This window comes from Melanaphis sacchari, unplaced genomic scaffold (assembly GCF_002803265.2).
Source record: "Melanaphis sacchari strain LSU unplaced genomic scaffold, SCAv2.0 Contig32_pilon_pilon, whole genome shotgun sequence".
NCBI classification, from domain to species: Eukaryota; Metazoa; Arthropoda; class Insecta; order Hemiptera; family Aphididae; genus Melanaphis; species Melanaphis sacchari.
Window position 1 is genome coordinate 891,993 of NW_020271199.1, and position 16,858 is coordinate 908,850.

General features: G+C 23.6%; 2 protein-coding genes across 2 annotated transcripts; one reads left to right on the top strand and one right to left on the bottom strand.

Moving 5' to 3' along the window:
• Window positions 1-894: 894 nt before the first annotated feature.
• On the bottom strand, window positions 895-10,365 carry LOC112596576 (Bloom syndrome protein homolog). Its single transcript, XM_025342333.1, has 19 exons — window positions 10,042-10,365; window positions 9,486-9,565; window positions 8,874-8,962; window positions 8,416-8,551; window positions 8,050-8,120; window positions 7,298-7,832; window positions 6,876-7,237; window positions 6,657-6,738; window positions 6,249-6,396; window positions 6,036-6,167; window positions 5,003-5,267; window positions 4,737-4,932; window positions 4,273-4,457; window positions 3,857-4,004; window positions 3,578-3,765; window positions 3,321-3,503; window positions 3,018-3,156; window positions 2,612-2,810; window positions 895-1,796 (listed from the first exon to the last, which is right to left on the bottom strand). The coding sequence occupies exons 1-19, from the start codon at window positions 10,188-10,190 to the stop codon at window positions 1,664-1,666; spliced, it is 3,420 nt and encodes a 1,139-aa protein (XP_025198118.1). The 5' UTR covers window positions 10,191-10,365; the 3' UTR covers window positions 895-1,663.
• A 232-nt stretch (window positions 10,366-10,597) lies between these two features.
• LOC112596520 (probable cleavage and polyadenylation specificity factor subunit 2) lies at window positions 10,598-16,390 on the top strand. The gene is made up of 14 exons (XM_025342239.1): window positions 10,598-11,038; window positions 11,110-11,269; window positions 11,377-11,482; window positions 12,272-12,517; window positions 12,580-12,767; window positions 12,831-12,953; window positions 13,642-13,742; window positions 13,801-13,953; window positions 14,074-14,247; window positions 14,306-14,672; window positions 14,743-14,881; window positions 14,955-15,004; window positions 15,076-15,216; window positions 16,120-16,390. The coding sequence occupies exons 1-14, from the start codon at window positions 10,890-10,892 to the stop codon at window positions 16,210-16,212; spliced, it is 2,190 nt and encodes a 729-aa protein (XP_025198024.1). The 5' UTR covers window positions 10,598-10,889; the 3' UTR covers window positions 16,213-16,390.
• Window positions 16,391-16,858: the final 468 nt, after the last annotated feature.

Sequence of the window (16,858 nt, forward strand, 5' to 3'; positions counted from 1 at the left end):
TTTTATAAAAATCAAATGATTGATTAAAAAAATTATCATCCAAATTCATTATATATACATAAAAATGAAATATCAGATATTTATAGAGGTCAAGACTTTATACATTGTTTTTATATACCAATACTTAAACTTAATATATTGTATAATAATTAACAGAATTCATGTAATCAATTTTTTAGAATATTTTATACACTATGTAAACATTATTGTAATAGTTTATGTTTATAGTATCATTTACATTTTATACTACAAGCTACAAGATATTAGATGTTAATATTATATACGTCCACTATCCACTGTTCCTATACTTATATTATATGTTCACCTATTTTAAAAAATTTACATTAAATATTTTATAGTACTTAAAAATTATGATAATGATATATGATATAATTATACTATAAGAGTTTTCAATAAATAATATTTATACATCATGTTAAGGCAAAAACAAAAATGTACAATTTGTCCTAGACTCATGATTTTTATAACAATTTTTATGAAATAAATATATTGTGATCATACAAATAGCTTTTGTATTAGTACGGCTATGTATAATTGACCTAATTTTTGAATGAAAAGTGTAACACTGGTGTGTTTCTATTTTAAAATTTCACATATTTAATTTAAAAATGAGTTACAAATATGTAAAATAGTCCTAAATGATTTTTATTCTTTTTAGTTTGATATCATCATTAAATTCACTACACTAATATTGAAGCTAATAATACAAGATTGGTTGAGCTGAATGAAAATTTGGTATGTTAGAATCAAGTCAAAAATTTAGTATTGCCTTTTTAAAACGAATAATTTTTTGTTAAGCTATACAATATTTTAACATATCTTTTATGATACTTTTTTTTTATATACATAAATTGTAGACCAATTTACTGTGATTGACTACTTAAACGTATCATTCTTACTGAGTAATATGTGCTAAAACCATAATGTCTTACTCGGTACATTTTTAGTTAATCCCTTAGATCAAAAATATTTTTTGGTCGGCATTGTCAATTTATAGAGATGTACATTGGCATATGTTTATCATTTAACATTTATTCCTTTTAAGAAACTATCAACTTAACTTACAAAACATGATTATCCTAGCACAATTACTTAGTTTTTTGAGGTCAAACACAATTGTAAGGAGAAGTATAACACAAACTTTATAATTGAAAACTTCTTTATTACATATTTTAAACGAATAATTAACACTGAAATCCGTGTGATAACCGTGTTTATTCGTATATGTCTGTCACACACACACATCTCTGCTAAATTCTATAATAACAGCAAGACTTTCTAGATATTAAACAAAGAAAGTTTGCTAATATAGACTATTCCAGTGGTCTTCAACCTTTTCAGACTCGCGAGCCATTTTTTTAGGCTTGAATTTTTCGTGACCTACGTAAGCTTTGTAGAAAAAATGCTACAATTGCTTAATGCTTTGACGTAGTACTATTATAACTGAATAAATAAAAATTACATTTAAGTAGGTAAAATATTAATATATTTTCATCTATTAAACTTAAATTTTGTTTAAAAAAAAATTTATCGCAACCCAATTTTTAAGATAACGCGACCCAAAAATTAGTCACGACCCACCGGTTGAAGACCACTGGTGTATACAAATGTGATGTATTCATTTTTAATTATCAATACATTTTTATGTCGAAGTCTGTTTTGGCGCTGGTAAAAATCCTGGTTTTTTAGTAGGACGTAACTTAGCATTCAGCTTAATCGCCGCACTACGTATTTTTGCCATTGTTGAAGTTGACGTTCCTTTGGAACTATTTTTCCTGAAAAAAAATTAAATTGAATTTATTAGTTTCTTTCTGAAAATATTAGGAATAAAAATGCTTAAAAATTTAATATAAGATCTTACAAAAACTTATATAATTGTAATTGTATAAAAATATTAAAAATACATAGGTACAATTTTTTTTTATGTAGGATTAAAGATTTTAACAAATTCATAAATAGGTATCTCGAAATATTGTTAATTATTTTGTAGTTTGAAATTCATTAAAACTTTTTTTTTTCGCATCTAAATTTTGAAAATTTAATACATTATTCTTCACTAGAAGTCAATAGTCAAACTATAAAATCTAAAAAAATATATCAAGACAGTTATTTTTATAGACGTTTTAAGTCCAAGTATGTACAAAATTACATATTTAAATGATAAATAACAATAATGATTATTTTAAAATCATTTAAAAAATTATTAGTAGGGAACAGAAGGTTAGGGTACGTAACTTTTATATTAATTATATTATTATGAATTTCATTATTCGCAGTATCGTTTTGATTAATTTTAAGATATTCACAGAAAAATAAAATAAAATTTTTGATTTATATAAAATATTTATATAATTTCTACATTATCTCAAATAATTTATATCAATCAACTGTAATATTAAGTATTAAAAATAAAATAAATGGCTTTCATATATCACAAAATAAACTTAGTGATATAGGCTGACTACTGAAGACAATCTTTGATTAAAATTGTTTTTCGTTTACAATGATATATTATTAAGTTCAAATTTAACATACTCATAATGGTGACCCACATGACACCTAATATAAAGCAGAATACCCACTTGCCTACCTTTTTTTTCCTTTAGTCCTTTTAAAACGCTTGGTTTTTTTATTAGTTGAGGAAGTGGTTTTTCGTTTTATTCCTCTAGTACTTGTAGTTTCCATCATTCTGTTAACTATATCTTCATAATTTGGAGAATCAACATTAATTCCTTGATAATATTCATTATTACTAGAGCTCTCTTGATACACTTCAGTATTTTTAATTGCTATTTTATGAAATATAAATGTTATTAATTATTCTTATTTTTAAAAATACTAAATATTTGAATATTATATAATGTATTCTTAAATACTAATGGTTTGGAATTTATTTTTATTTGTAATAAAAAACGTTTTTGAAAAACAACTATAGATAAAATTGTAAATTACTTTCTTTAATCTTTTGAGACTATATAAATAACAGCTTTTTATACCTGATTTTTCTGCAGCTGCTTGTTGTGTAATTTCTAATAAAGGTTGACCAAATTTTTCAAAATTTGATTTTGTTATACCATCAATTTTCAACATATCATCTTCAGTTTCGGGCATTAATTGTGACATTGAACGAATCGCCTGAAATATTAATATATTTAAAAGTTTAAAATTATTATATTACATAGTTCTCTTCTTTTACTTTTATATTATTAAGTTTGACTGTATAATTTTATTTAAACTCATACTTTAAAAAAAAATGTTGTTGAATTAATGTTCAAGTTAAGTATTTGTTTCAAACTTACTTGGACAGTCATAACAGCATTTGTACTAATACCCAAAGATTCAGCTAAACCACGGCATATTTCCATTAAATTTGTATAGCATTTTTCTTTTATTTCTTCAAGAATTGGATTTATAGTATTATCTTTAACACTAATAATTTTATTATCTATCGTGTTTGTTTTTGGACTGAATGCAAGTGACAACTATGAACAAAATTAACATAGTATTAAAAAATTTATTTAATCACAGTTTAATTTATATTCTAATTTGTTTATACCTTAACAGATCCCGCTAGAAGTGATTCTGCTTTAGGACCTATCCGAATATACGCATTCATGATATCTGATTTAAATGCAACCATTTCTTCGCTTAAATAACCTTCAAGTATTAGTTTATGTATTAATCGTTCTATATCTTGTCTATCCCAGTGTAAACCCTTGCCAAATATATTAGAATGTTCATGACCTATATTTTAATAATTGTTTTTTTTTCTATTTTTAAATATTTTCTAAGAATATAATTATGAATAGAATAATTAAAAAACTATAAATTTTACCATGTAATACCACTTTTTGAGTTTTTTTTCCTTTGAAAATATCTACAAAATGGGTGAATGTAAAATTATTGCTTGAACCACAGATTTCTTGAATAATTTTTATTAGATTAATGCTTTCTTCTGTAACATCAATTAATTTAACGGAATGCTGAAATAAAAACCTAATTTTGAATAATATATAACTAAATGGAAGTTTACAATTTAATGATAACAAATGTACTTAACAATTTAATGATCAACAATAATTTAACTTACCCCGTAGGATGTTTATGAGAACAAATATTAGACTACCTAATATTAGTAATTTTATTACTTTTTAGAAAAAAAGACTTACAATTTTAACAAAAATTCTTGACTAATTCTTCTTACTAATTAAACCGGTATTAACTATTTTGAATTTCAATAATATTTAATACCTTTATTCGACAATTGTCACAAGTGGTCTTCTCATTAGCAATACATTGAGCTTTATCAAAATGTTCATCAAAGTAGTTTAGTTGCAAAGCACGACGGCAATCCATTTTATTTTCACAATATGATACAATTCTACAGAGATTAAAAAAGCGTACTTTTTTTGATTCATAAGTAGCCCCACCTCCAACTGAAAAAAAAATTGAAAACTTTAATACAGGAAGATGAAAAATTATATTTATTTTTCATAAATGGTAATCAATAATATTTTATATAATGTATAATTAAGTATATTTTTTTAATATGTAAATATCTATTTATAAACATGAATTGTAAATATTTATAAGACTTAATTGAATTGTTCGCGCTTAATGGTTATAACTTATAAACATTAACTAAAATATGTTAGATCATAATTAGTTATTTATATAAAATTATACAATTTTAAATCAATAAAGTAATTGTATACTTTCAATGAGTTTTTTGATACGATGCATATCTGAATAGTTGTAGTACAACAAACAGTATGCTACTTCGCCATCTCGTCCAGCTCTACCAGATTCTTGATAATAACCTTCAATAGACTGTGGTAATGAAAAATGTATAACATAACGTACATCTGGCTTGTCAATTCCCATGCCAAAAGCAATAGTAGCACAAACTACCTGAAATTGATAATTTAATATAAAAAAAAAAAACCTATTGGCTGCATATACCATAAAGATCATGTTTTACATTTGATTTATTAGAAGTCCATTGCATTTGAACATCATTTCTTTTTTTATCAGTTAAACCTGCATGATAGCTTACAGCTTTGATTCCTTCTCCAGATAAAAAAAGAGCAGTATTATCACATTCTTTTTTAGTCATACAATAAATTATACCAGACTGACGTGTGAATTTCAATTTTATTAAATTGGCAATTTCTAATAATGAAGATTTACCTTTTTTAGGGATCACCTCATAAATTAAATTAGGTCGATTAAAACTGGATACAAACCTTTAAAAAAAAAAGTATATCAATGTAATTTATTAAACAATCATCATATTTTAATCATAAAAATTAACTTGTTATATTCATAAAAAAAAAGAATTTTAAAGAATCAAATGATTCCTAGTTAATATTTAAAATATGAAAATAAATACAATTTTTAATTTGGTTATATTTCAAACAATATTTGATTTTTATATAATTGATTATGTCAGTATGAAAAAAAAGTGTTTTCTATAGCCCAAACATAGATAGTTAGTAAGAGTCAAGAAAATTTCCAAGTAGACAGTGTTTAAATTTTATAATAATAATTTTAAATATGTATAATAATAATAAATTTAAAATGTTTCAAAAATTGTAATCTAATTATTAGTGTTTTATTGATCTGATAGAAACTGATATAATATATGTACGTACGAATTATTAATTAATGTACAAAACTAACAACGGATTAATAAAGTAGACTATATTTTTCTATTTTATATACATCATTAAATAATTTATCTTTAGAACTTAATTTTGTATTCTTGGGTGCTTGATTATTTACAAATTATATCACGAGAACAAATAAATAAAATTCAGTAATTCTTTACTACAACTGACCTAAGCTACTAAATTAAATATTCAGAAAATACTAAAAAATTTAATTAAATAAGTGAACTTAAAAATAGTAATAAAGAGAAAATATAATAATTGTTTTATTACTTTGAAAGATTTACTATAACAAACACATTTGTCAGAAATTTAGTTAAAATTGTAATTAAATAAATATTATACCATTTTATTTCTTTTATATTAAGCTGATGCAGAACATCTTTACGAACACGTTGGGTTGCTGTAGCTGTTAGTGCCATAATTGGAACATTTTGATAATTTTGTTTAAATATGTCTAATCGCTTGTAGTCTGGTCTATAAATAAATATTTAGCATAAATTCATATTTTTTACATAATAAAATCACTTTGAACACTTGAATAGAACTTATACCAACCTAAAATCATGACCCCATTGTGACACGCAATGAGCTTCATCAATAACTATTCGAGCTAGTAAATTCCTACAATACAAATTGTTTAGAACTTGTGTTAATTTATCACTTGCTGCAACTTTTTCAGGCGTGACATACAGCAATTTTAATCCTTAAACACAAGCATATGTTTAATTTAAAATAAAATAATGAATGCAAATTCATACCAAAAGCTTTGATATCAAAAATATTAATATTTTTAAATAATTATGAATAATATTATACTGTGGTTATTTCAAAACTGAATAAAGTTCACAGTTATAAAAAATTATCTAATAAAAATGTGTAAACAATACTTAATTTATAAATTATCAAAAATAAATATATATATCACATTATTCACATTAATATTATTAATTAATATTTATATACCTGGATCAGCTCCCCAAAGTTCAGAAAAAATTGCATTTTCTTCGTCGGGAGTAATATTACTTAATAAATGAGCTGCTGGTATCTATTAATAGAATAATTATTTCAAAACAAATATTAAACATTATACTATGTATTTTTTTTAAAGTTTCAAGGTTACGATTAAATTAACAAATTTATCTCAAACTAAAGTTTCTAAAACAGAATTTAGCTAATACTTACATCTAAAGATTTTAATTTTTGAGTCTGGTCAATAATTAATGATTTTAATGGTGATATCACAATAGTTATGCCTTTTGTTATAACTGCAGGCAATTGATAGCATAATGATTTGCCACCACCAGTTGGCATTAAAATGAAACAATTATGTCCAAGCAGAGCAGCATTAATAGCTTCAAATTGGTTAGGACGAAAATGTCGAAGTCCAAAAGTTTTTTTAAATACTGCTAAAAGTTCCCAAGAAAAATTATAGTCAGTTTTAATGAACTCTTTCATGGGCGAGTTTGTACTTGAACATTGATCTTTGTTACTACTGTTATTTATATGATCTGTTTGAATCAGTTGATCTGTACAAACATTTATTGCTAAAAAAATAAATAATTTTTGAGATGCTTGTTTATAAATAAAATGACAATATTACATACTTTTATTGGTTGTTTGAAAGCTAGCAGAATATTTTTGACAGCTCAAATTTGAACTTTTTTCAAGCATGTAAACATTTTCCTCTAAATTATTTTTTAATGATGTCGTTGTGCATGGTGAGTTTTCAACTTTATTTTTAGTCAATGATGGTTTAATTTGAAAATTTTTATTTAAATTTATTGGAAAACATAATTTTTTATCATGCACTAATTGAATATCATCAAATATATTTTCAGATATTCTATTTGCAAGATTTTCATCTTCATCAGATGCAACAAAGATATCATCTAAAATTGAAGAGTTCTCAAATTTTGTAATACTTTTTTGACTTTTCAATTGTGCTTTGGCAACTTTTATTTTATTTTTTATTTTTTGTCGAACTTTTTTAAGGTGAGGTAAAGATGATGGATCTCGAAGACCAGGAATGGTAATAGCTAACTTCTCTGGTATATTTACAAACATATTGAATACTTTTTGTAACATTTCATATTCTATTTTTTCTAAGTTTTTTATATGAGCTTCTAATTTTGGAACAGTCTAAAACAAATAATCTATAATTTATTCAAATACATTACAGTTGAATCTCGATAAGTTGAATCTGAGAAAAAATAATAATCATAAATTTATGAAGTTGGGTACCTTTAACATAACTTATAAATATTTACAAAAGGTAAGAAAAAAAATTAATCATGAAGTTTTACAAGTTATCAAGACTTAACTGTAAGAATTAGTTAAATCGACTTTTAATACTTACACTGATAGATGTAACATCAAGTTTATTAATATTTTCATCATTAAATAAAATGTCTTTTGATACATTTGAATCTATAAAAATATTTACAGAACTTTTAGTAATTTATAGGTAATACCATTAATTTTAGAATATACTGGTCAATATACTTTTAGTGTATTCTAAAATTAATGGCAATCCATAAAACACTTATTATTTCAAAAATTATAAACCGTTTTGAAAATATTTTTTTTACAAAATGATGATCCTTTAATCAATTCAAAACCCCATTTAAATCTAATATTATCCAGATAAGATACTTAGATGTATCACTTTCATTTCTTACTGATTAAACTATTGAACTATTGATTTATAATGTATAAAAACTACCACAGTGATTCCTTTCAGTGTTTTGAGTACCAAATAAAATTTCACTTTTTTCTGATTTAGAAGTCTCTTGGTTGAATGAACTATTTTTATGAATTTTGGTAGCACATCTAATTAGATCATTATTTCTATTTTCTTTCTAAGAAAAAAATAATTAAAAATTTGATTAGATAAATGGAGTATATTTTCATCCAAAATATTTTAGAAAGTATACAACTACTAACTAAACATTTTACCTCAAATAAATAAAAAATGTATATACCCAACATTTGATTACATTTAAAATCAAAATATTTCTTATTTTAGAAAGTTTGTTATTTGAAAATCAAATAATTAAGTAAAGCATTAAATTAACATTTTATATGTTAGATATAAATTATAAATTATATAACATAAATATGTGATTACATTTTTTTTTATATTAAAACTTTTTACTCTCAAAAATATAAACATGTACTCACTTTGTTTGGATTTTGAGTTTCTAACATTTTTATAGTAGATTTATTTAAGCTTTTTTTTTCAATATTAGATGATTCTGTTTTTTGGAATGCTAAAATAATAAAACAAAATTTCCATATGTTATAAATTTACAAATAATTAGGTAAGTATATTAATAGTTCTTTTTTTCTGGATTTGATTCTAGTTTATGCCCATATTTTTATTTTGTTAATTATTTTTTTAAATGAACAATTTATTTCAATTAACTTGTAAGTAATTTTACTTTATCAAATAATACTTTAAAGAAATGTATTTTTTATAAATAAATAAAAGATTTATAGAAAAGCTGTAAAAAATAATTCAAAATTTTATTTTTTAGATGATATGAATTTACAAAAAACAACATTTTTAATAATTGAATTAATCTAAATGAGAACAATGTTCATTTAAATTTTAAAAACTTATAACTACTTGTTTAGAATTTATTTTTATACCTAAATTGAAATTCTACTCTGAAATATTAAATTTAAAAGTAATACTTAAAATATGACGATGATAAAAAAAACACCCAGTAAAAATGAATATATATATAGATAGCTTATTATTTATTACACTTGTAAAGTTATCATACTTACAGTTTTTAATCAATGTAGTTTGAAGTTGTTCGTTAGTCATGTATTCAATTGTTGTTGAATCATCATCACTTTTAATTGTACTAAAATAAAATAAAAAATAATTTTATAAAAACATAGCTACATAGGCTTACAATATTTAATTTAAGAATTTTCAACTAAAATGTGTTCTATTATTTGGTATTTTAGAACTGACTAAAATAGATTCCTAAATTTTTGTTAATACATTTTAAAATCTTTATAGCAGAACTTTGACAACTCAAGCCTAGCAGTGGTAATTTATCTTTGTTACTATAGGGTATAGTACATTTTTGGAAGACGTATTTCCATAATTAGAACATTGCTTTGTCACTAAGAACTTGGATAGTCACTCGTGTGATACACCCAAACACCAAACAACACCAAACAGTGCTTGACTATAGCACTACAGTCAGCTGACAATAGTTATTATGCCCTATAAATGTATTGCATTTGCATAATTGTTTCATAGTAACTTTAAAAGATTAGTAATTGTAAGTTTTTTGTTGATTAAGTTATTTTTAAAGTAATCATCACTTACATCTTATGTCTTTTTTTCTCTTCCTCTTTTTGTAAAGATAATTCACAAAGCGATGATTTTGTAGAAGTATTTTCTTTAGTTATTTTTTTATCAACAATAGAATTGAGATGTTTTAAAACTACACTAGGTTTTTTCAATTGGAAACTCATGATTTAAAGAAAGTCAACAATGCAATTTAAAAATAACTATACAAATATGAAAATAAAAAACAAATGTTTATAATTTATGCCTCAACTATATCAAGTCTCATGTATCATCTTATAATACTGTTTATTGTTAATCGTTATTGGTTATTTAATTTTGACTTTTGTTGTCGTAATATGTATTAGGAAAAATTTAAATAAGTAATCTTATTTAATAATCGTTAGCATAATAAAATTAACGTATTTAATACTATAATAATTATGACTTATAAGATTCGATTTACGATTAACTTATATTTGATAACAAAAGTTTAATAATGATAATATTTTAAGGAATAGTGTGATAACAATGGACTACATGTTTCTCATCTCTATATTATTTCAGTTTCCCTCAGTTTCGTGGGTGGGTGTAATTTTTGATAACGCGTATAAACGATGTTGTATCAACAATCCAATAACCACTTCATTATTAAATAATAAATATCATTACGGCCGCTGATCACGCTTAAACACATCAAGACTCAAATCTCGATTAACCGTTTTTAACCGTGTCCGTAGACGGCGTAAAACACTAATTAGTATTTAGTGACCGATGTCAGTATTCACTTTCCACTATCCAACACTTGGTAGTCATTCGTTGTCCGATGTAACCATTTTTAATAATTGATTTGAATTTCGAACGACATTATTCTTGAATTCGAAAAAATGACGTCAATAATAAAATTTTATACCTTGTCGGGCGCGCGTGATGAATCACCACCCTGCTATTTACTACAAATTGATGAGTTTAAATTCCTGTTGGATTGTGGATGGGATGAACATTTTAGCATGGGTGTTGTCAATAAACTAAAAAAGTTAGATTACTTAACTATTTTTTTTTTTAAACGACATACTAATGTGTTAATATTGTATCATCTACTTGTAGGTACATTCATCAAATAGATGCAGTTTTATTATCACATCCAGATCGTTTTCATCTTGGGATTTTACCGTACCTTGTTGGCAAATGTGGTTTAAACTGTCCTGTATATGCTACTATACCCGTTTATCAAATGGGTCAAATGTTTATGTATGATTTACATCAAGTATGTCATTAAAATTATCTTTCTTATTAATGTTTAATTATGTTAAAATAAATGTATACAAATAAATGTTTGAAAATATCAATGTAATAATCATTTTTTTTTTATAGTCATTGTGCAATGTGGAGGATTTTACTTTATTTAACTTAGATGATGTAGATGCTGCTTTCGATAAAGTCATACAAGTAAAATATAATCAAATTGTTTCATTAAAAGGTATGAATTACAATAATTAAATAATATTTTAATTTATAATGATCAGTTAAGTCATAATTATATATTTAGTCTAATTGTAATATTTTTATTAATTATATTTATTGATGAATTTTGCTTATGCATTTAAAGTTTCTTCCAATTATATTTTTTGATTAAATCAAATTATTTCTTCATGTTTTTAATGATATTAATATGAAAAGTAAGAATCATTAATTAAAGAATTCTATACTACACTACTTCTAGATTAGTAACTCATATCATAAACAAAATTTGTTTAATTCTATTACAATAAACACAAATGTCGACATTTATAAATAATTTATATTCCGGTTTATTGCTTAGATAATTTACAATTTTTATATCATTGGAAATTTTCTAACATAAAATTTCAATTATTTTATGTTTATTTTTATTAATTTTCTTATTTAAATTAATGCAGAAATCACAGAATTAATTCTGTATTACAAATAGTTAGAAATGTTCATGTATTAAATGGCTAAGTTTTTTTCTTATTATAAATAATATGAAATCAAATGATGAGCAACGTTCCAATAACCAAAATGTAGAATGAAATCATTGTTTCAAAATTAGTAAATAATTATCATTACGTCTTATTTTGAGAAGTTAATTTAAAAAAATATGATTAAAATTTAGAATAGATAATTTTACTTTTGGTCAGTGATGTAAGGGATCTTTTCAGTCTCCAAAAAAATGAATACCATTCTAATTGCTGTGGATCATATATTTAGTTAGTTAATTTTACACTTTTTTTTTCATTTATTAATTTAGGTAAAGGAATTGGTTTAAGAATAGTAGCATTGCCTGCTGGCCATATGGTTGGTGGTACAATTTGGAGAATATCTAAAATCGGCGAAGAGGATATTGTTTATGCTGTAGATTTTAATCATAAAAAAGAAAGACATTTGAATGGCAGTGATTTAGAAAGGCTTGGAAGACCATCATTACTGATATTGGATTGTTTTAATGCTGCTTATTCACAACCTAGGCGTAGATCTCGCGATGAGTCTTTAATTAGTTAGTTCAATACTTAACTAATCATAATATTCATGATATTAAAAATATGTTTGTTTTTTCAGCTTGTATATTGACAACATTACGTGTCAAAGGCAATGTTTTGATAGCAATTGATACAGCAGGACGTGTTCTAGAATTGATGTATATGTTGGACCAATTGTGGCGTAATAAGGAATCTGGTCTTGGCGTGTACTCTTTAGTATTTTTAACAAATGTTAGCTACAATACTGTGGAATTCGCTAAGTCTCAAGTAAGTTTCTATTTGGAATATATTTTAATAATGTTAATCTGATTTTGATAAAATATATTTTAGATTGAATGGATGAGTGATAAATTAATGAAAAGTTTTGAAGGTGCAAGAAATAATCCATTTTTTTTTAAGCATGTAAAACTATGTCATAACATGAATGATTTAAACAAAGTCTCCGAACCAAAAGTATGTAATTATATTTTCATGTTACATTAAACATTAAATTAAAATTAAAATAATATATAAACCAACAAAAAATAAAAATAAAGATAATATAGCTGTTTATTTGTATTAAAAAATAGTTATCAAAAATACATTTATTAATTTTAAACTTGGAATATAAAGGAAGAAAATAGTACTATGCAAATGAGTAAAAATATTTAACCTAATAACTATCTCACTATTTTTTTACATTTTCAATACCACCACCAGGTTTTGAACTCCGTAATTATGTTAGAAAAAAAAAAATATATGAAATGAATAAGATTTTAAAACAGAATATTAAAACTAACATAATGTTTATGTTTACTTGATTTTTAATATAAATATAAGTTTATATGTATAAAAAAAAAAAAAAGGCGTTAAAATCAACAATTACTTTGTTACACTCATATAGATTTTACTTAAATTTGTAACACTATAATCTAATCTAAGGATGTATTATAATTACATTAAAACAAAGTTATTAATTGATTTTTTTTAAATCAAAATACAGTGACTTTTTTTCTTTCAATGACTTGGTATAAAAAGCACTTTTTATCAAAAGATTATTTGTATCAAGAATAGTGGATAGAAGAGTTTTATGTCTGCATATTTTTATTGGTATTATAATGTTGTAAAATAAAATATTTTCTTTTAATTTTTAAATATTAAGGTTGTATTAGCCAGCAACGGAGATCTTGAAAGTGGATTTTCCAGAGAAATTTTTATTATGTGGGCTTCAAAACCAAAAAACAGTGTTATTCTTGCAGACAGGTACTTGAAAGTATAATACTTATTAACAACAAAGTTAATTAATTTATCATTATTTTAGAACCGCTCCTGGTACTTTGGCTCGCGATTTAATTGAGGAGGGTGGTGATAGGAATATTAAACTGATTGTCAAGAAACGTGTACCTTTGGATGAAGATGAATTGGAAGAATATAATATCAAACATAACAAAGAAAAATTAGAAGCCAGTAAAAAGTATTTATTTTTTTTTTTTTTTAGAAATTCTAAAATAAATAAAATTTTACTATATTAGTTAGTATTGGATATAATTATCATTTTAATAAAAGTTTATATTAAAATCATAAATGTTATTAGTGAACCAGTAAGTTCTGATTCTGAAGATGAACAAGAACCTATGAGAGGCAAACATGACTTATTAGTTGATGCTGATTCATTAAGCTCAAAAAAATCTTCTAAAAAAGAATTGCCGCCCATGTTTCCTTACTACGATGAAAAATGCAAATTTGACCCATATGGAGAAATCATTAAGTATATTTATGTTTTAAATTTTTTTTACATAATTGTTTAAATGTATATTTAAATTTAGACAAGAAGATTTTATTAAATTTAATACTGCCACGGGAGAAGAAAAAACTGTAGATGAACAAAATAAAAAAAATAATGAAGATGAAGAAATGGATATATGTGATCTTCCATCCAAGTGTGTGGAGTATGAAATGGACATTTATGTAGCAGCCAAAATTGTACCAATTGATTTTGAAGGTCGCTCAGACGGAGAGTCGTTAAAACAAATTGTACTTGCACTAAAACCCAGACGTTTAATTTTAGTAAGAGGCAACCATTATAGCACTAAAGTTGTGTACAACTTTGCCAAAGTATTCATTGATAGTAACGTTTTTACACCTAAGATTGGTCATTGTTTAAACGTAACTACTGAATCTCATATTTACCAAGTAAAAATAAATCTATATCATAATACATAAAAACTTTTTCAGCAAAAAATTAAAAATTTGATAAATTTAGGTACGTCTAACAGATGAACTTCTTTCCACAGTTAATTTTAAAAAAGGACCAAATGGTGATTTAGCTTACATGAATGCCAAATTAAAATTAAAATGTCGTGGTGATAGTATGGAGATTGACAATGCTGTGTCTGAAAAGAGTAAATATTGGTTTATTATTTTCTAAACACAATATTTGGATATTTTTCTATTATTTCCTTTTTTTATTTATAGCACCAAGAATAGATGATCAAATGTTTACACTTGAACCTTTAGCGGATCATGTATGTTCTACTTATAATTATTTTTTCTTAAATTAGTCATATTGTAGATAACTCATACTTTTTATTTCTAGGAAATTCGACCTCGCAAATCTGTCTTTATTAATCGTTTAAAACTATCAGATTTTAAACAAATTTTATCCAAAAATAATATACCTTGTGAACTTTCTAAAGGTGTTTTATGGTGTTGTAATCGTACTATTTGTGTTCGTAGAGTAAGTATTATATAGTATTATGTATTAAAATTTTCTGTTCTTTTTTATATATAAAAAACAATTTATAATACATTATATTATGTTAATTTATGACATTTAAAATGTAATTAACATTCTGTTATTTAAGAAATGTTAAATTAAAATATTATAAGACGTCAAATATTTTCATCAGAAATAAAAATGTACTCAATAGCAAAATAAAACTCAAATAATAAGGAGGGAGATGATGATTGGTTTTCCTTATTTTTTCCTATTATTATATACATCTAAACATTTAAAGAATACTACTTTTACATTTAAAGACAACACTTGCTCTCTCTGTCTTACGAACATGCAATATTCCAAATTCTATATGTCCAACAGAAACCAATTTGTGTTGTTAAATTTAATATAAAATTGAATTGATCTGTTATCAAACTTAAATGTGAGAATATTACTTAAGAAATCTCATCAGATTTTATTAGTATTTAAAATTTTAAATCAAGCATTGAGTATTTCAAAATTTCAATATTTCACTAAAATTAAAATATCAATTAAATCTTATATTATTAAACTTTAAATTTTATAATAGGTCATTTTAATATTATATTTAAGTTAACTACATACAATTGGTTCCATTGAATGTAAATTAGCTATGTTATATGTTTATTGTCAAAATCATCAGGATTTTTTAACAGCAATAATAGCATTAAGAATATTATCGAATGAAAAATAAACTATTTTGAAAGAGCTTACTGTACTATTGAGTTTTGGTAATAATATAAATATAAGTTACTTTTCAGTCGTAATATTTTAATTTTATAACTATATTTTTGTTATGATACTACTTAATTTAATTATTAATTTTTAATAAGTTATAATAGTGTAATATATATTTATCTAAATGTTAATGTTCTTTTTTAGAATTCTTCTGGAAAGGTTTTGATTGAAGGAATTATTAGCCGCCAATATTATTACATACGTAGTTTACTATACAGCCAGTTTATTATTTTATAATACAACTATCATTTACATTTAATGCTGACAAAATTATGATCATGATAAAATAATTTTAAAAAAACTACAATTAATATCTCATACTTCAGGGTATGATTTGTATTCTTTCCTATTTTATTATTATTATGTAGTTAATTTTATAAATGTCAATGTATTACATTTTTAAGCTCGATATTTATTTTATCTATCAATGTATTTTTTTTTTTTTCTAAACTGATCTTAATTGTTTGTTTAGTTTTCTAAATAAAAATTGATATTATGATTGTACTTAATTTTTCATGAAATAAAACTTGATGTTTCATTCAATAACTATGCATTATTTTTAATTATTGTTCCCTATATGTCCCGAGTTATTTATTCTTTTCATAACTCTTTTAAAATCAAAAGAGCTGTTACGGATAAAAAAATAAAATATTTTATGTAGAATATTTATTTAGTATGAAGGTCATTTATCCACAATAGAAAACCATCTATATGATATAATGATATGTTTATAACTGTTCATGATATAATTGCATTTGTCAGAATTATTTTTATAACGCTGTATAATAATTTTGTAGATCATAAAAAATGCATTATAATTTAAAATAGTTAAAAATATAATGAACGTTATATAAAAAAAAAAACATAATACACCTTTAAACAG

Bases quoted from the DNA above. Each gene is read 5' to 3' on its own strand.
- LOC112596520 (XM_025342239.1), top strand. From the start codon at position 10,890: ATGACGTCAATAATAAAATTTTATACCTTGTCGGGCGCGCGTGATGAA. The intron at 11,270-11,376 runs GTATGTCATTAA...TTTTTTTTATAG, and splicing joins TTATGTATGATTTACATCAA to TCATTGTGCAATGTGGAGGA. The intron at 13,743-13,800 runs GTACTTGAAAGT...TCATTATTTTAG, and splicing joins AGTGTTATTCTTGCAGACAG to AACCGCTCCTGGTACTTTGG.
- LOC112596576 (XM_025342333.1), bottom strand. From the start codon at position 10,190: ATGAGTTTCCAATTGAAAAAACCTAGTGTAGTTTTAAAACATCTCAAT. The intron at 4,933-5,002 runs GTAAAACATGAT...TATCAATTTCAG, and splicing joins GGACTTCTAATAAATCAAAT to GTAGTTTGTGCTACTATTGC. The intron at 2,811-3,017 runs GTATAAAAAGCT...TTCATAAAATAG, and splicing joins AGCAGCTGCAGAAAAATCAG to CAATTAAAAATACTGAAGTG.